Source organism: Mycteria americana, chromosome 8 (genome assembly GCF_035582795.1).
Source record: "Mycteria americana isolate JAX WOST 10 ecotype Jacksonville Zoo and Gardens chromosome 8, USCA_MyAme_1.0, whole genome shotgun sequence".
NCBI classification, from domain to species: Eukaryota; Metazoa; Chordata; class Aves; order Ciconiiformes; family Ciconiidae; genus Mycteria; species Mycteria americana.
Window position 1 is genome coordinate 42,575,744 of NC_134372.1, and position 19,539 is coordinate 42,595,282.

General features: G+C 38.0%; 1 protein-coding gene across 5 annotated transcripts in view; it reads right to left on the reverse strand.

Annotated features, from left to right (window-relative positions):
• Positions 1–803: 803 nt before the first annotated feature.
• Positions 804–19,539, reverse strand: part of ADAMTS18 (ADAM metallopeptidase with thrombospondin type 1 motif 18) — an 80,534-nt gene continuing 61,798 nt past the window's right edge. For all 5 annotated transcript variants that reach the window (XM_075510852.1, XM_075510850.1, XM_075510851.1 and 2 more), the window contains 7 exons: positions 17,722–17,863; positions 16,054–16,180; positions 11,305–11,509; positions 8,784–8,975; positions 8,195–8,407; positions 6,613–6,760; positions 804–2,800 (listed from right to left, as the gene is read on the reverse strand). In XM_075510852.1, coding sequence (XP_075366967.1) covers positions 2,685–2,800; positions 6,613–6,760; positions 8,195–8,407; positions 8,784–8,975; positions 11,305–11,509; positions 16,054–16,180; positions 17,722–17,863 — 1,143 coding nt within the window. In that variant the 3' untranslated portion in view covers positions 804–2,684. The remainder of the gene's footprint in view (positions 2,801–6,612; positions 6,761–8,194; positions 8,408–8,783; positions 8,976–11,304; positions 11,510–16,053; positions 16,181–17,721; positions 17,864–19,539) is intronic.

The following is a 19,539-nucleotide window of genomic DNA, read 5'->3' on the forward strand; positions in this document are numbered from 1 at the left end:
CACATGCAGGGAAGAATCATGCTGGTTCTGTGATACACAAGTTTCCACTGTCTTTGGTGAGAGAAGCGATAGCTCAGTGTTGGCTTGCACATGGTGGGGGTACAACTGTATTTTTGTGTATTTTAGCTTTTGTGTTGTTATGAAAATAAAACCCATGAAGTTTTGTCCATTTTGCCTTTTTGTGCCTGAAAAGGGCACAATCTAAGCCAGCTGCTTCGATGGTAGGGTAGTCATTCAAATGAGAAACATCTTCTGCTCTTAAAAGACAACTACAATATATTCACTCTGTTGAATAAGCAGTCGTGCATTCCTTGCTTGCCAGTATAATGGGACCTTCAAAAGTAGAGAAGTTTCACATGACCTTAGCACATACGCCTGACTTTGAGTGCCTGAAAGGAATGACCTCCGTCCCATTCATCATAATGGCTTGTTAACACTCAAATCCACTGTTTCGAGGGTTCCCGCCAATATTAACCCATACAAGACCTGAATGGTAGGGGCATGCTTAGGCAGAGGTCACACTTAGCTATGGTGGCTAAATTTCCACTGCCCAAAGAACAGGCTTTTCCTGTGGGCAGCTTTTGTCACTAACCCTCCACAGAACTGGTGTAGGTTCAGAGTCACGGACATTGGCCAGTTACGTAGCAGGCAAAACCAGGATAATGTTTTACTTAAAGATGCTATGGGACAATCAACACAAATGCAAACGAATGCATACACCACTTATGTTACTTGATATTTACTTATAACCTCCATATTTTATTCATGAATTTTACAATTCCAAATATAATGAAACAGTTAGAGTACTTTATTACAAAGCTTATAAAATAATTAAATATTACACTTATATTTTTTGCTTTTTTTTACACCATAATTCATACTTTGTGACACTACCATTTTCTTTCCTCAGTTGTCACTTAAGGAAGTGAGCAAAGAAATATAAAGGAAAAGCTATGCATTAATAAATTAATTATTTTACATCAAATAATAAAAAGGACACAATTATAAAAACAAAACAAAAAAACCCTTGTAGTTTTCCTAGAAAAAAGGTTATAATTACACAATGTCCAATATCAAGACAGAGCGGTGTAGGTTGAGATATGTTTCCAATCATCATTTCTTAAAGTATCACAGAATACATGTTTTTAATTTAAATTGTTGCAAAAGGAACTGCTAATTTTAAGTGACCACTGTCTGGCATTAGTGCTGAGCTGGCTAATCTTGCACTGAAACGATACTTTAAAAAAACAGTAAAATTGAACTACATTCATCAAACGAAGTTGTGGGATTGGGTGGAATTAGATAAATATGTCCCTTGTAGGCACTCCCCAGAAAATTACAGTAGAACACAGCTCTGTCTCAGAATGGGTTTGGCAAATAGGTTGGGTATTTTTTCAAGGCAGAAACTTTTTAAATTGTACCATTTGATAGATAGTGTCACCGAACATCTTGATACTGAATGATTACAAATATAATTCTGTTTACCTTTCTTTTGTTTGCTAGTGGATTCTGAACTAAGTAAAAGTATTAGGAGAATGTAGAAAAATAGAATTGACTTTTATTTGGTTAGAGTAAATCATCCACTTATCTTTTTCATTTTTTTTCATATAGCCTGTGTGAATAAATAACTATTTAGAGAAGTTTAGCATGAGTTAATGGACTGTAATATTCTTGTTATTTCCTTTGGGTAATGGATGAATCAAAATTTGCAGACAGACTTGAGATTAAAAGGAAGACATTCTTTAGTATCTTGGCATTCAAACAACCTAGCTTCTGAAAAAAACTACTTTAAAATATCAAGTTTAAATTTTAAAATTACATATCTAATGAGCTTAGAAAGTTGAAAACATAACCATTGAGCTCAATAAATCTGAGTTCCTTGAGTTAGTTGAAATATGAAATTCTATTTTACTTGTAACACAGCAATATTAAAAGTCCAAATATTCTAATGCTGAATATTTCTAGGAATACATTTCAAGTTACTAGTTAACCACCTCTGATTTTCTACACAAAGCAGAAAATGAATTCTTCAAAACAATAAAAACATTAGCATGATGCAAAACTTGCTTTTCCAGCAGCAAGTCTAATAGAGAAGCACCATATATCTTTGTAGTGCACTATTTACTTCTTGTGGTCACACGTGTGATGCTGCGTTCTCCAAACAACAGCCATTTGAATGTCTTTCTGTGAAAGTGGCAGTGGACAGCTTCCTTACCCTGGGACGATAGTATCATAAACAAATATGACAGGAAATGCTTTTGATAGTGGGATCTGTCATGCTGCCACGCGGAAACCTTCCTCCTCGAGCTCCCAATCTCTTTTGCTTTGCATTCTGGTAAATTAGCCAGAAAAGGCTTCCTTGCCTTAATTTCTTCCTCATAACATATGACAGTGCAAAATGACACTTTTAAAGAAAGAAGAACTGCCCCTCGAGTCTCAGTGTTCAAGTGATCCATAGTACCCTGTACTTCAGTGAGGTCAGCAAATAAAGAAAAAAAAAGAAAGAAACATTCCTTTTTCAACATATATCCAACCATTACTGTACCTCAGACTTTCCCTTAGAAAAAATGTCTCTTCCATCAGTGGTTTATAAGGCATCATGTCTTGCCGCAAAGCAAAGTTAATGCCAACATAAATTGAAGAAGAGAATCCTGTCACTGAAGGGTTCAGATAACACACTGCTATCAGTTCTTCTTCGTGCATGATTTACAACATTGCTTGCCATAAAATTTGTGGTTACAGACACCATGCTGGGGTACCAGATGACACCAAGTGAAGAAATCCACACAAGAAGGATCATCTGAAGGAGAGAAATCCAAGCAATATGGTAAGACTGTGTTTTAGCAAGTCTACAAGTCAGGCAATAATTCCGCACACTTGTATGCATTTGGCAATACTAAAAACACGATGGGTGACTCAATTCAAAGACAAGGAACCATAAACTAGCTTTCATCTAAAAAATACGAGTTTCTTTTTTTTAATTTGTTAAGAGATCAAATTTGTTAATTTGATAGAGATAGAGCTAATATAATAGGAGGGTCAGAGGCTAAAGGAATTAAAACATTTAGAGCACACTTTGAAGTTCAGGAAAACAGGAGGAAGTTCCACTGTAGAGGACAAAAAAGTCATCTGTGTTTTCATCTCTGATTACAAAGGTTGTTCTAAAGCCAGGTACTTGTACAAATGAGCCTGCTCCATGCTTGATGCTGTAGTGATGGTTTTTGGCAGTGTTAGGTTTATGGTTGGACTCGATGATCTTAAAGGTCTTTTCCAACCTATATGATTCTGTGATTCTGTGATTCTGTGATTGCGCGTTGCCATCAACACCACATGGAGTTTCCCTGCACCTCAAAGCAGTGTCAGCTTTGAGTGTATGTGCACATACACACAAAATGCATGGAAATCTGAATGCATGGACCCTACTCTGTGCACGTGGGCACAAAGTGCTCTGCTATGTGTTTGTGTTCCAACACTTTCTAGAGGGACTTATTTCTCTCTGTTTGACTACGCAGGGAGCCTAAGAAATCTCTCTTCTTAGACACCTTAGTTAGCTGGCGTGAATCAGGCTTTTAGGACTTCAGCTCTGCCATGTTGGTGAAATCTTAATTAACTGCAATGGGAAAAGAGACAGGCTGATGATGTTGAGTTCTGAAAAACCCAGCTTTTAATTACAAATACAAATAAACCATATTTTTCAATTAAGATTTTATTTCACTTAAATTTACGTACAGTTCGTTTATACACACAGCCCAGTTGCTTTAAAAACATTTCATAGCTGCTCCTTTCTACAGTTTTGTAGTCAATGCTTTATGTTTCTTTAAAAGAGCAGAGTGATGATTCATATGGATGATTTATAAACAAATTCACCATGTCTGAGAGAGCAGTAAGACATTTAAATGAGGTTTAGCAAAATTTATAGCTAAACTGAAATCTCCTGTGAGCATGGGAAAAGATTCCATTCGACTCTCAGAACTACTGTTTACATGGTCAATAAAAGGAATTTACAAGGAGACAGTGAAGAAAAACCTAGCCACCGTTGTCTGTGTTCTCAGGTCAGCTAAGCTGAGTCACAGAAGACAAATGCTCCCTCACATAGCACAGATAACTTCTTCATATTCTGTGGGCCAGGAGTCATCTCCATCTCTCTATAGGAACTTCTTTTGATTAGTCACCACTTTGCCTTTTTTGATTCGCTTTTATATGATGGTAAAGGTGATTTTGTATACCTTTATCACCTCAAATTTGTTTGAATGAATAAGAAAATAATTTAATAATAATGATTTTTTAAAGGATGCCATTTTGTTCCTCAGTTTTTAAAAACATAAGCTTGTCTGTAAATACTAATGTTACGTAAAGAAAATACTGTCCTTGAACAGAGTTGTTCAGGAACTCGGAAGCTCAGTACCGAACTGCAGCATTCCCACTCCACAGCACTGCCTTTCTATTCTTTATTGGGTGGCAGCAGGGACGAAACTGGGAGTTCAGCACCAGCTTTCACGTTACTTCATCTACTGTCCACCAGACAGCATTTGCGGCTGGGAGGACCCAAAGCAGACAACAGATGAAAAACACGCACAGCACAAAGTGAGGAAAGCTGTTCTGATTAGGTCAGGAAGAAGCTCTCCTGCCATGGAAGGGTAAATTTTCAAAAATTATTAATTACTGTTTAAAAAAATTTATAAGCACTGAGAAGGCAATGTTAATAAATCTTTATGTCCCTTTTGAAGATCAGAGTGCAATGCTAACATTACAGAGGTATGGCTGAAAACTTTACTCTTGGGACCTAATCCAAAGACCACTGGAATGAACACAAAGAGTCCCACAGACTTCAATGGATGTGGATCAGGCTGTCAGTTCCTTATTTCTATTTACGCAAGTATTTATATGTTGTTTAAATTTTCACTCATTTTAAGCAGTTGGATTTACTAGGAGTTACGGTGACCGTAACTGCATCTAACAGAGGGATGGAAATGACCCAGTTTGTCTAGGAAAGTGTGTAAACTCTCCCTGAAACATTAATTTCTTGACTGTGATCACTGAGCTGGAGCTGCATGGCTGATAATAGAGACTGATTTGCTTCAATGTGATTCCAGCACAGCTGGTTCCCTCTCTTTTTGCTGGTTTAGACAGAAAGTTAGAGAGCAGTGAAGAGATAATTGATCTCTAGAGCCTGACGACCCAGTTATAATAAAGGGGAAAGGGCTCCTGCAGATGTGAGGAGAGAGAGAAACAGGCCAAGGCCAAAATTAATAACAGACATTACTCCAGACATGAAATATAGCAGAGGAAGGCAGGAGTGAAAGAAAAGTGCTTGCTATATCGTGACAGAAAAGGATGTAATACAGAAACTCCAAAGTACAGCAGAACTTTTTAGGAATTAATTTGAAGCGTTAAGAACATTTACTTATAAAAACAGCAGAACTATTTACTTATGCCTTTTAGGACCATTTCATCTATATAAGCTTGTTTGAATTCAGGTCCCCTGATATATCAGTTTGATACTCTGCATGTCTTCAGTTGATGCAGTAGAGTGGTCTGTTAAGATATCACTGGGTTTTACAGGCTCTCTGTGCACAGGGAATGCCAGGAATCGGTACAGGTGAGGGGGGTGGTTGGCTAATGTCAATTTACAAGATGCAGGGCCAGAGCTTGACCTTTCCTCTGAATGCTGTTACCACCTTTCTCTTGCAATCCGGCCTAGGTTTTATAGAGGCTACTTTCAGCTCCCAGTTTTAAAATGGTAACAAGACACTTAATGTACAGTACTTTGAAAGTTAATGTTTAAAGTGCTTTAGCATACCTAGGTAACTAGCGTTATATGGGACAAACCTGGACCTCCATGAGCTTTTTTCCTGGTGTTAAGAAGGAGTCACAAACTGTAACCAGCTTGTAAGCAAATATCTGGGATGGGGCTAATGCACCTCTCTTTTTCTGTGGTGGTTCTGAGAGAATTCCCCTTCCATCATTCAGAGTGACACAAAACCTCTTGCTCCTCCTGCTCCTCTAGAATTGCAAAACACACTGAAGAGGTGGAGAGGGATACAGTAGACATACAAGTGGGGACAGAGCTTAATTTCATGTTCCTGACTGCACGTCGTACACTGATCAGAAGCAGTAAGAAGAGAAAGTACATTCTAGACAAAGCATTTTTGGACTCCCAGGATGTCGGTGCAATCTGAAGCTTGGGCAGACTTCAAAAGACTAAAAATAAATGCCAAGTTCTTATTGCTTAGTTCAAAAGTTGCTATTTTTAATCATAAAGCAGTACCAGCATAGGATGCTTCTGTTTTATTCAACAAGATAGTATAAACATGCATCTCAGAACCAAATGGCATAACTTTTTGACATACTTTTTTTTTTAAATATATCCCTGTTTTTAAAATCTGCTGTCTCAATTATACTCTCAAGTCTGCTTTAAGAAGGTTCACTTTGAGAAGAGAGATGCTGTAGTATCAGAGAGTAACTGTAAAGCTGGCAAGTCCGGGAAAAAATCATTTATGAAGGAACATGCCCAATACTAATCTTCAGTGGGTGTAACTGGAAAAGGTGATTTTTGCTGGATATAGAGTTCTAAGCAACCAACCCTGCTGCAGCCTGTAAGCTGAGTTTTACCTCTTTTCACAGGGACTGGGCAGAAGTTAGTATTGCAGGCTCTCAGGACTGCTGGTTTCTGATGGGGCAAGCACCCTGAAGCTGGTCTTCCGTGGCGCAGGCACTGTACGCTCCGGGTTTGCACTCCCCCTCCACATGTTACTGTACACTGTAGAGAAGAAAAAAGTAAAAGCTGTCTTTCATTATAGAGACTCTCTGGGAGCCCACGAAAGCCAAGGAGTAACTTTCAAGGGCTTTGGATGAGACTTTCAAAGAGAGAGAGGCCAGGATCGGATGTGTTGCTGTTCAGCAACCCCCATCAGGACCAACTTTTCAAAGATGTGTGCATCTGTTCTCCCTTCTGAAAGTTTGGTTATTTCAGGACTTAGCTGAAAATTTGGTTCCTTACTTAGGCATCGAGACAGAAACTGAACATTTTAGAAAACCTGTTCCTGATTGTCTGCACTGATTTCTTTTGAACTCTGAGCCTCTGGGTCCAGTCCTGCTGTCTGAAGAGAGATAAAACTCCCATTGGAACCATAATTATGGCAGTATCTGGGGAAAAACACTATGCGTTTGCAGGAAGATCTATGAAGTATTTTAAAATGAATAAGCCTTTTACTTGTATGTGTTTCATGAAAAGTTGTCTTTAAGATAAATGTGATCATTTTCTTCTGATTACAATTGTCAGGCATACATTGTTTCATGTAAATGTTATTAAATGAGTGTGTGTCTCATTGATATGTGACTCATAAAGCAGATAAGTTCCAGAAATACAGAAGCTTGTTTGCAAGAATGTAGAAACAAATACAGACTGATCCCATAATTAATCATAGCATTTAGGGAATTCCAGGCAATCTGTGCAGATGCTCAAATACATTGTGCATATAGATATGTAATAGTTCAACCACAGTGCAGTTCGAAGAAGACTGAGAAGAAAGCATTGGAAAATAAGCATAGAATGTAGTGCCTCTCGAGCATGAATAACATTTTAGGTGACATTCTTCAGTTTCAGGACAAAGAAATGAGCTGCACCAAAGCACATGATGGATGTGGACCAGCTGCATCATGTTTCAGTGGCTGAGTGGAGCGACCTTCTTTAGGGAATGGCTACGTGCAGGAGACACCTGTGGACTGTTAGTACTGGAGATATCTCCTCCATACAAACAGCACAATGTAAGACTGGAGCTAGCTTTAATCTAGCTAGCTTTAATCTAGGTAGCTTGGACTCACATTGCCCTAAAGTCACAGTGGTGTGGGCTTCATCATTTTACGCCCCCCAGGTGCTTGTGCCACTCCAGCTAGCATCCATTCTGTGCCATATGACACCACGGCTTTACTAGGTTTGGTGGTCTCTAAGCCCAGCACTGCAACCTCACCTTCTAATTACAGTGGATACACTGTCCAAGAGTCAGCAGTCACATTGCAGTTGTTTTGTTATTTAACACTGTGTAGTGAAGAGCACTAGGGGATGCTACTTGAGCTACTGTGTAGAGAAACTTGCTCCTTTTGTAAACTCCGTAAAAGCCAAGACACGAAATAGTGCTGGAGAGAGAGTGCTAGCCGGGACAGGGAGAGAGAGGTGAGAGTTTCCCATTCCTACCTGCTGCCAGGGTGAGGAATACCAGCCAGACACCACGTTATACAATGTTTGTGATGGACAGGCTCCATTGTTACAAGCTTTTTCCAGCTCAGTGTTTGGTTTCTTGATGTTTCTACATCTTCTCTGAGGAAAGGTGATCAATTTCCCATGGATGCTTTTCTCACTGCATTTTAGTTCTCGCTTTTGTACACCTGGGCCACAGGAGGCTGAGCACTGCAAAGGCAAAGTATACCGTTTAAATCTACAGAAACACATTCCAATAAAGGAGAATGTGCTATGTGCAAGAGACCCCAAATTATGCAAAACTACAAAAGCATTATATAACTAAAACCACAAAGATCATGTTCTGTAATGTGTAAACTGAAATATGAATCCAAGTCAGTGAAAGTCCTGAAAACAAAGACATCAGGATACATCTAACTACACCTGGATGTAAAGAACTGTGTTTTCATAGCAGCTTGCCTAGAACACCTGATTTTCATATGACAGCTCAGCTTTCTCTCCCCCACATGGTTTGTGTGTGTCCCTGAGTCAACATTTCCAAGAGCAGCAAAGGCAGGCAGTGAGCCATGTAACTGCACCGCTTTACCTCACTCCAGGAAGAAATCACCCACTGGAGTCGGTCATTTTTGGGGCAGCGTCCTAGCACACAGGTCTGCTGGGATTCAGGTTTATCGTCGCTGCCGCATATACTGTCAGGCAAGATTTTAACCTTGGGAGAACCGGTACTTTTGCAGTAGACATCCCGTTTCTTAACACCTCTCCCACAAGTCTTGGAGCACTGTGATGGAAAGAAATATTCATTTAAACTAGAGGAAATGAAAATTGGCATTATTTGTATTTTACAGCAGAGCATAGAAACCATGACTAATGTGCTGTGTAGCTGCCATTATAATATAAGTAAACTTGAAATTCTATTAGTAAATAAGTAACAGTAACATCTGTATGTCACTTGTAAAACATTGTTCTAAGTGCTTTCTTAATGTAAACTATGAACTCTTACAGCCCTCATGTAGGACAGATAAGTAATATCTCTCTTCCGTAGATGAGGAAAGTTGGACTTGCGAGCAAAATGCTTTTTTCCCTGGACAGCATAGTTGAAAGCTGGTCCTAGCCTCCCATCTCAAAATCTCCCACGGCAAGATTTTCTCAGCTATTTGTTATTTTGTCCTCACCTTGGCCTAGAGGGATGAGATAGAGGCAGGGAAAACTACCCAGGGAATCTATACATAACTCCTTCACCAAGTGAATCTCACTACAAGACAGAATCTGATACAGACAATGGTTACGAAGTTTGACCAAAGATATTTTAATTACCAAGATTACAACTGCAGCTTAGGACAAGTCACCAGTGAATAAATATGCAGTGCTGAACTGTGGTTCAGTTGAAAAGACATTTTACAGTTTTATTTGCCTTAGCATACAACAAAATGCATGAACGAGCCATTTCTGACAAAATGAAGAAATAAATGGCCCTGAAATAATGCTGCCACATTTCTACCTTGTTGCATCCTCTTCTAATTGTTCTTTTTACTAATAATTAAGGGGCACAATCCAAGGCAGAATCCTGCACTATGACTATCCATATTAAATCACAAATGTTTTGAAAAGATTTCATGAAAGCAGAGTTGTACTGAGGATGCAACAGGAATACCTGAAAATGCTGAAAATCTATGGATTTAATCTTTCCCCCAAACAAACAAAAAACTCCTTTCATTTAAAATTACTCTGATTTGTGTAGAGAGGCTGGGTATTTTGCATTTTTTTCCTTTTAACTCCTTTGAGCCTGTGATATAACATCTTTCAGCTGAATCTTAAAATCTTCACTAACTTGTTCAATAGGCCGGTTCGCTACATTTCTGCAGGACTTGTGGACTTAATTTTCATAGGCTTATTTGAAAATCCCAGCTTGGGATTTTCACACCTCCTAAAGAGGAGGAAAATGGATTGATTATTTATTTATTTATTTATTTATTTATTTATTTATTTTAGAGGAAGGAAAGTTTGAAAGTGTGAATGTGTTTGTTCTTCCTTTTTAAGTATCTAATCATCATACCTGGTTTTTACAATCTCGTGCCACACTAAGGTTTCCTTCACATACACTGGAAGAAAATTTTCTTTTTGAGTGTTAAAACTCTGTTATGACGGACTATTGAGTAGTTACTCATCTGTCACAGTACATGACAGGGCACTCCCCTGGAGAGGCAGTCTGTGCTTCTCAGCTGGGAATGCTTAGGTCAAGATGTTCTTGAACACCTAAAGAGTAACAGTGCCAAGAAGTGTACACAGAAGTAATAGATGTTTCAGTAAATTTAAATCCACCTTGGATCTCACTAAATGAAGATGGAAAAATAAAAATAATGCAGCTCCTTTTGATATAAGTGTACTGTCAGCTCTCTCTTAAATCCCAGATTTCCCAGTACTTCATTTATCCTTACATTAACAGTTCATACCAGCAGCAAGAGTAGAGCAGAGACGAGTTTTGTGTAAGTGTGTGTGTGTGTTTTTTAACTCAGGCTGGTTTAATGTCAGGCAGTTTGCAGGTTTGTGAAGCAGGGTGTGTACATACAGGAATCTGCCCAGGGGCCTTATGCCCCTCATGGCAATTAAATGCAGCAGTACTCTACTTGCAGTAGAATAGTTACTCTAACAAAGGCAAAAGTACAGAAGTGATTAGTGAATGTGTAAATCACAAATATATCAACCCACAATTCACATATCTGTGTGCATTAATACGCAACTCTAACCTCAAATACTTCTTCATTCCTTGACTGCCTGTCATCTTTGAGAAAAGTTAATATTGCTGTGGGAAGTAATCTCAGAGGGGGGGTTAATGGCTTTGAAGAATTCACAGAGCCTTAAGTTATGAAACCAGAAAAAATTATCCAGCTGTTTGTATGTACCAAAAATGTCCACTTCTGGCAAGCCCTCCTGTCCGAGCACTTAGGAAGGCTAGTTAAAATATATACATAGTTTACTTCTTCATGAATAGATCCACTTGCAAAATACTGATCTTCACAAAGTTTGCACTATTATTCTTTCTGAGCAGAGTTTTTGGCAATATTTTCATTGTGCCAGCAGACAAAAATGTAAGTTTTTCTCCAGATTACCTGAGACCATAGGCCAGTGCTCCATTCAGGTGGGCAGTCCTGACTGTTGCACATCTGCAGCTGTGTAGGGGTGCTGACAGGACACAGGGAATGGGCCACTACCTCTTCTCTTTGGAAAGCCCTTTTCTGGACACACTGAATGAGACGACTTTGTTGCCCTCCTCCACAAGATTTGCTGCATGCGCTCCATTCGCCTGTCGACCAGCTTAAAGGAGAAAATGTATGTTAGAAACGCAGGAGTCCAATTAGCTTTATAAAATCAATACATATGAGCCACTTATCAAACGTGAATTATTAGGGATTCTGCTTGGCCTACCCTCCTGATGTACTGATATCTGTTCAAGCAATCAAAAAGCCTTAGTTACACAATCTATCTTCAAAGCATGGAACATTTTGCTAGGGATGAAATTTAAGTCACACAACTAGAAAAACTAGTATTACTTATTTACAGTTCTCATCTACCAGAACCAACTTGCCTACGAATCTGACCTGGAATCTGGAATTCCACAGGGTCTGAAAGAGATGCTGTCATTGAGGCTGGTTTAGTATCTAGAAGATCTAAGGGTCTGGCTAACAAATCACCATTCCTTTTTAACCATGTCTATGCTTTTAATTGAAAAAAATCTCTCTACAAGAGGGAAAGAAAAATCTTTTCTAAAGAAATGGTAGGATGATCACTTTTGTCACTTTAGGTGCTGAAGAGACCTCCAAATAGACTAACAGACCCGAGGCCAAAGGAAGAAGCCAGACAGAGGGAGAGAGTTCTGTAAATCGATAAGATTCGATTATTGGCAATTTCTGCCCTTTGTTGTACATTTTTTCCTGTTTACATCTCTCTCGGAAGACAGGGCAGAGGAGGAGGATTCACCTAAGCTGATATAAGGGAAAAGCTGGCATGGCAGGGAAAGAACAGGGCCAATTTAGCTGAGCATGTACCTCCCAATGCATTTGTGCATAGATACACTCACACAGGGCGACAAATGTTGGCATGGTGCTGTCCAGTGGTATTTATGTCAAACCTTACTAGCCTCTATTGACAAAAAAGAACTTGCTTGCTAAAATCAGCAGCCCTGTCATTAGTGTCTGGAGGATTTAAATGTCCTCAGACTAATACATTTGGCAGACAGATGATGTAGAATCTAAATAAAACAGAGGAAATTTAACCAGCAAAAGCTGTTGGGCAAATCTATACTCTAGTCACAGGCACGCTTCAGTTACGCATCATGTCACTGAAGTTACACAAAGTCTGAAGAATTATTGCCAATTGCTTAGGATACGTTCAGTTTTGAAATGTCAATAGCTGCTCGGTATTTCTATTATTGAAGCATTGAGTGGGTCCCCAGCCTTTTTGGAACACTTTGCAAACTTACAACCACGTGTCTTTGTCCTCAAAGGCTTACAACATAAGACCATAAATAACAGCTAAATAAAAAAACAGAAGCGAAGAAGCAAAGGAAATTATGAATGACTAAATGATTACTCAAGTTGAGAATTCTTATTCAAAGACCCAGCACTGAAATTAAAGATTTTAAAACAGCAGTTTTACAAATTTTTAATAATTTATGCCACAGAAAAGGTTCTCATCTCAAATCCGACTGCTTGGCCTATCCTACTTCCATGGTTTCTCACAGCATCAGTCCTGTGACCACTGGAATAGCTGCTTACATACACTTTTAATGACAAGAAAGCTTTTTTTATTTTCTTTTCTTACTGTGTGAAAGATGAACAGCATCCCATTTGCTTGTCTGTTCACATCTGCCTGAAAACAAAGCTAATTTTAATCTGTAAATAATGTATAAAAAGCCTATTTTGGAAAAATCCCTTTGGGAATAGAAGAAATCCCAACTCTCGGTCTAGTAACTTCAGTAACTGCCAAAAGTACTGGGAAATATAAAAAGCACTAATTTAAGGACAAAGAAATATTAATGTGAAAAGTCAGTAGTTATGTAATTCCAGAACACGTCAGAAGTTTCCTTTTTGTCTGATTTATAAATATTTGAACTATTGCAATACAAACTTCTGGAAAAAAATTATAGTTTTAATCCATTTTACAGCTGTTAATTAGTTTGCCTTGATGTTTCTGACAACAGTGATTGGTAGAGCAACCAAAAGTGTTCATTTTAAGAGTTTATTCACCATAACTGCCCAGAAAGTTCCCCTCTTCACAGAGGAGAGGGCAATAAACCTATTTTAATGTCCTCTAGTAAACTACCATTTTCCAAGATTATCTGGGCTGTGATCCAAGAGTATCTTTCATTAGCTCAAATAACTAAATAATTATGACCAGATTTGGCAGCTCTGAAATCCAACAACAACAGTGTGCAGTACTGATGCCTTTCTGTGTTCTTACTGTTGGACAGTAGTTTGTTCCTACTCAGACTAATAAGTCTTTGTTCTTATGCAGTAATTATTCCTCACTGACCTTTGTAAGTCTGGAGCCACTTTTATGTCACAAAACTGACACGGTTGTATCTCATCTGTTATTCACCTCCTTCTCTTGCCTATTATGCCTACCGTATTTGTTTTTGCTTTATTTGCTGGCTATTAAGCATTCTTTGTTTCCTCCATGGTATTTATTAATACTACATTTTTTGATGTTGGCAGTCTCGGTTTTATGGGAAATACTACATGCCGTGATATTCTGGGCAGATTGCTCAGCAGAGATATTCTGGCATAGTTTCACTCAGCTGAATGGCAATCTGTTAATTTAAGACATGGTCCTACATGTAGATCCTCCATACATTAATATATCCTAAGGATTTTAAAAATAATTAATTAGTGAGTTGAATTGTTTTCCCTAGAGGTGGCTTGGGGCTTTTATGGTTTTTCTTTTTATACTCTTTTTACAGTTCAAGTCATTAATTGTGTTTTAAAGTAGTAAATCTAAGAATATCAGAGCAATTTCAGCATGAAAACCTTGCACTGCATGTCAAAATGGATATTCAGCATTTTCAGTGATAGGTATACCAGTGGATGTTCAAAATACATCAGGATCTCTGGTTAACAGAAATGGAAATTATGTGTGTCGTCAATAGAAATGAATATGATTTTGGTGAAGCTTTATAGCATAACAATGCCACATCAAAATGAAGGTAAGCATAAACAGCTTAAAAAGTCTCCTGGGAACTTCATAGACAATACATTTCTGTGTACATGATACTGAGTTTATTGGATAAAAATAGTTCTGGCAGAAGATAAATTGCATATGAAAAGATTGTGTTTGGCTACAAAGATTGCTTAAAATTGGTATTGAGAAAATCATGTGGCTAAACACAATCTAAAGAAACTGCTGAAGCAGGAACATGGGGCTCTCATGTAACATGTTACCATTATTTAAACCTTATCTCTATCGTTTTGTGGTCATAGTGTATAATTTGCCATTTGGATTTTGTGTTCTCTGCTGTAATCTTTAAATTTTGCAGGAAATTCCAAACTATTACTGGACTATTTTTTAGTATGTTCAACATATTGCAAACTATGGATTTTTAAATAAAAACAAAGCCACTGCAGAACAAATACATCTTTTTGCTTTGCCCCATCATCCTCTTCTGGACTGGGGGAAACGAGGAATGCTTCCTATTAAACTTCATTAAATGTGTTATTTTATGAAGTATGGGAGTGGGCTTAGCCAATTGCTTTTACCGCCCATTGCTTTTATCACCGCAGAGTAAAACCAGCAGATGACACCAGGTCTAGAGCTTTCCTCCATTTCCTCTGCCTTCTGCTGCCTGTGTGCTTCAATGCATCTTCAACTGTCTTTATTTCCCACTGAAACACTCTTAATTTTTTCAACATATTGCTTTAGAAAATCTCCTGTCCTGGAAGTCAAAATGTCTTGTCCAACATAGTACAGCTTTCCTGATCTTTAGTATAAAATTAAAATAATGCTGAGGTTGCAAAGTCAGGAATCCAAAAGTGAAAAAAACAGCAGAGGAAAGATGGCCAATGTGTCCTTAAATCTACCCATTTATATTCTAAGCCACATAATACTGTGTTTAATTATATGAGCACACAACATGCTTTTTTCTAAAGGACCCCTACTACAGCTACTATAAATCAGTGTAACTCCCTTGTTTTTAAAGGAGCTCTATTGATTTAGACCAGCTGGATTCCAAATGCTTATCTATATGTCAATGTCTTCCTTTGCATCTCACCTTTCTTATGTCTTTTGGAAAATAAGAGTGTTCACATAGGCAATGTCTTCATATTTATTTTTGTGGGCATCAGGAACATTGCTGACCATTTATTTGGTTTAGGTAGTCCTCTTCTTGGTATCATAAATCTCTGTGGGGCATTTTGTCCAAAAATCACTAATTACACTTCACAAGATTCTTTTAACCTAATCTAATATGTGGAATCTGAGTCATGGGGCCAAGCTTCCACACAGGGAGTAGCACTTTACTCAGGAAATGGTCTTATTGATTCAAGGTGAGTAAAGGTGGCAGAACAGGCCTCTAAGTAACTTAGATTTACTCAGTGTCACATAGCTAACCCCAGCATGGTGACAGAGCTGCAAGCAATCCTCAGGAGGTCTTGCTTAGCAACATTAGAAATACCGCCTCTATTATTATCATTGGGCAGAAGCCTACACAACTAACATTTTTAAACAATTACTGTTTTATGTTACAGAATAAAAGTGGGTTCATCTAGCAGGCTATACAATTCTGTGTGCCTATCGGAGAGGACTTCTTTCGTGGCAAACTCAGTCATAAGGCACAGCAAAAAGGTACAAAAATAAAGAGAACTTACTATGCTGGGCAGGGATTAGTATTGCATAGTTTTGTTTCAGTTAAAGGCTTCGTCCTTGGGCCACAAAAGGAGGAATTAACTCGTGTACGATGATCTTCTAAACAAATTGCTTTCGCTGTAATGTGTCCTATGGAAGTATTAGAAAAAAATACAGTAAAGTAAAGATTTACTCAAAATATAAGAGAAAAAGTAGTAGGGAAGAATTTTAACTAAACAAGTCCAAGCTCATCCTTGGTACAATTCCACTGACTTGAACTAAATAAAATGGGATTTAATTTGGCAACATGTGTTTAACATTAATTTCCTTCTCTGTAACACAGGTACTGTTGAAGTCAGATGAAACATTTTAGTTATAAACAGCATATTTGCAGAATCTTCCCCCAGCAAAAATTAGTAATTCTTCAAATCCTAATTCCCTGCAGAAACTAGCAGTGCTTGCTTAGAGGTCTCCTCCTGCACTTGCAAACCGCAACAAAACATTTTGCAACTTTTTACAGAATATCGTTACAGGCTTCAGAATTCTGCAGGTTCCTGTACCTAAACTCTATCTAGTGTCAACATCAGGACAGATTACAGAGAAGACTACAAATGCCTTAAGAGATGAAGTGATTTTATAGATTTATATTTTAATTGAGATGTATCATTCACCTCACACATGGTTCATTGGGCACAGCAAGTCAAATTTGGAAACACAGTTGTTTCCATCTTCTTGATATCCATGCTGCAACCTTAATTTGTTTTAAAGGGAAGCAAGAAAAATACAGTTGTCATATTTTATGTCTGCAGTGCTCCTGGTGGGTCTTTCTTCCATAAACAGTCTACTGAGATGCTGTGAAGTCTGACAACACACTAGCAAGATATTCCTGAATTTCCCCTGGACTTTTTTGCCAATACAGGAGCATAACATGGCATTTCCTTGGTCACCCAGTCTTATTCTTTGGTATTAAAGACAACTGCATCATATGGTCTTATTTATATGACCCAGTTCCAATTTAAGGGCCACTAAAATTTTAATTCTCAATTCTTTTTGCAGGACTTCCCACATGCCAGTTTTCTGCTTTCATTACATCCCAGAATTACTGTCACTGACAGAACATCCAGGATTTAGACAAACAGATGGTCTGCGCAAAGCAAATACCTAAGAGGAATATGGTAACAAGAAATTCTTAGCTTATACAGGATTTCAGACTTTGACCTGGCAGAACTCAAATATTTGTAAGTAAACAGTGAGAAGATCAGGGTGCAACTGTCAGTAAAGGTCTTGATAATATTTTGCTCTTTCATTACTCTCTACAGATAAGATAAATTTTACTCATTATTTGGTATCTTTCTGTGTTCCCAAATTACAACAACATCAAAGCACATATTTAATTCCCACATTACTTCAACAGCAAGATATCATATGCATACGGATTGACCTAAAGTAAAAAGACTGAGTCACTGTAAGTGACATGAATTGAGACTGGCATGACTTTTTTTGTTACTATAAAGGAAGTATGAATGTACTTCATCTATGTTTTAAGTTGTCAGATCAAAAATAAGGACCAGGTGTTCAGTGTAACCCCCTGTATGTATTGATACACGTTGCAAAATTAAAGGCAGCTGAAATGTCTGAGATGCTTTAAAAAAATGAAAAAGAAGAGGACTGGCAATTGGAAAGTTACCTACCACCACCACAAGTAGCTGAGCACTCTGACTGCACCATCACCCAGGAGTAGCTATGTTTTTTGACAGAAGTCTTGTTTTCATTGTTGGTTTTGGAAAATGTATATTCCCAAGCAATCCCAGGATTTTTGCCTTGTAACAGGATCTATAGAGGGGTATTTGGGGTTTGTTTAAAAAAAAAGGGGAAGGGAATAAAAAAAAAAAGAAAAGGATTGTGTCATTCTGAAGGAAGATGAACTAAACATGATACACACATAATACACACCATGTTTGTGAAAGAATTTTCAGGAGACCTAATTTTTCGATAGACTAAAAGCCATCAAAGTAATTCCTAAATAGCAAAGCGTTTGCTTGGACTACACCTGCAGGGCATATAACAGAAGAGTGCAGAAATACATGGTTCAGCATAACGCTCCTTTAAATGAAAAGGCATTTGACTGGACTGGTGAAGCAGAAATGCCTTCAGATGTGACGTACTGTCCAACGACTTTTGGCAATGCAGTATTAGTCACTGCCCCTGCCCCAGCTCTCAGTGCTCTCCTCCTCCAGCTGGCCCTTAACAAGTGGGTCCCTGCGTTCACTGGGGGCTCACTGGCAGGTGCTGGAGTTTGCCTTTGGGCATGGGAGAAATTTCCTCTCTTTTAGTAAGCAAAGTCCAGGCTAGCTGATCCTTCCACAATGCCTTCTATGAATGAAGAAGCCTTTGCCCATTAAGTAAGCAGGACTCAAATGCTTTACTGAAAGAAGCTTGAGCAAAGCAGTAGTATAGCTGTGTGGGGACTGGGAATAGAGGTGGCTAGAGATGGCTTCCTCAGTTCCTGATGCTGAGGGTATAAAATAGATTTTTTTAATTTTTTCTGCTTGTAAAAACGTTCTTCTATGTGGACTGGTGATAAATTTTGTTTGGAAGACCCTCAGCTGGTATTTTTCTCATGATGATTGAAGCTGATAAAGCTTCAGGCCAGGAGAGGACCCATCCCTGCGTGTCTACAAGGGGAAAAAGATTAGAAAAATCTTTTATTCATGATTTTAGCATAATGTGTTAGAAAACTTATAGAAAGTGTGATTACTGACTACAATAACAATCTTTGTCATTTAAGTCAGGGAGCCTAGCTCTCGCGGGTGTACTATTTTAGTGGTGAATTATATTGCAGTTTTCATGTAGGCAACTTTCTAAAATTCACTGTATTAATTTCAAGTCTGAATTATAATCAATGCAAGATGCATGAACATCTGACACATACCTAAATTTGGGGAGAAAGTCCTATTTAAGAACATTTATTTTAGAAACTATTTTTGGCAGCAAAATGCATTTATATTCATACTTAATAGAAAAAGTGCAAGAGTTTACAGTTACAGAGCACTACTAAGTTTTAATTCTTCACAAATATGGATCTGGTCATAGTAATATAAAGAGCAGGTGCAGTTAACCTCAGTTCCTAAATACGCTTTTTGATAAGCACTAGCATTTCAAGTACAATTTCAGTCTATGTTAATGATTACCATTCAAAATATTAATAAAATTTCAGTTACGTTCACATGATGTCTAACCTGAGTGCTTAAGCAATCCATGTAGGTAGAACCGATCTCTGTATAGACTGGTTTCATAAAATAGCAACAAACTTGCATTTATGTCGTTTGAGACCAAGAAATATAATAACATTGTGAAATGTAGCCAAGGGTTTTAAAGTATTCTGAAAATGTACCTATTGGAAAACAGAAATTACCCATGACAGTGAAAATTCAGACCAAATTTACATGACCTCCAGCTCAATAATGTTGAACACATGAAGGATCTGGACTGCATACTGTTTACTTTTC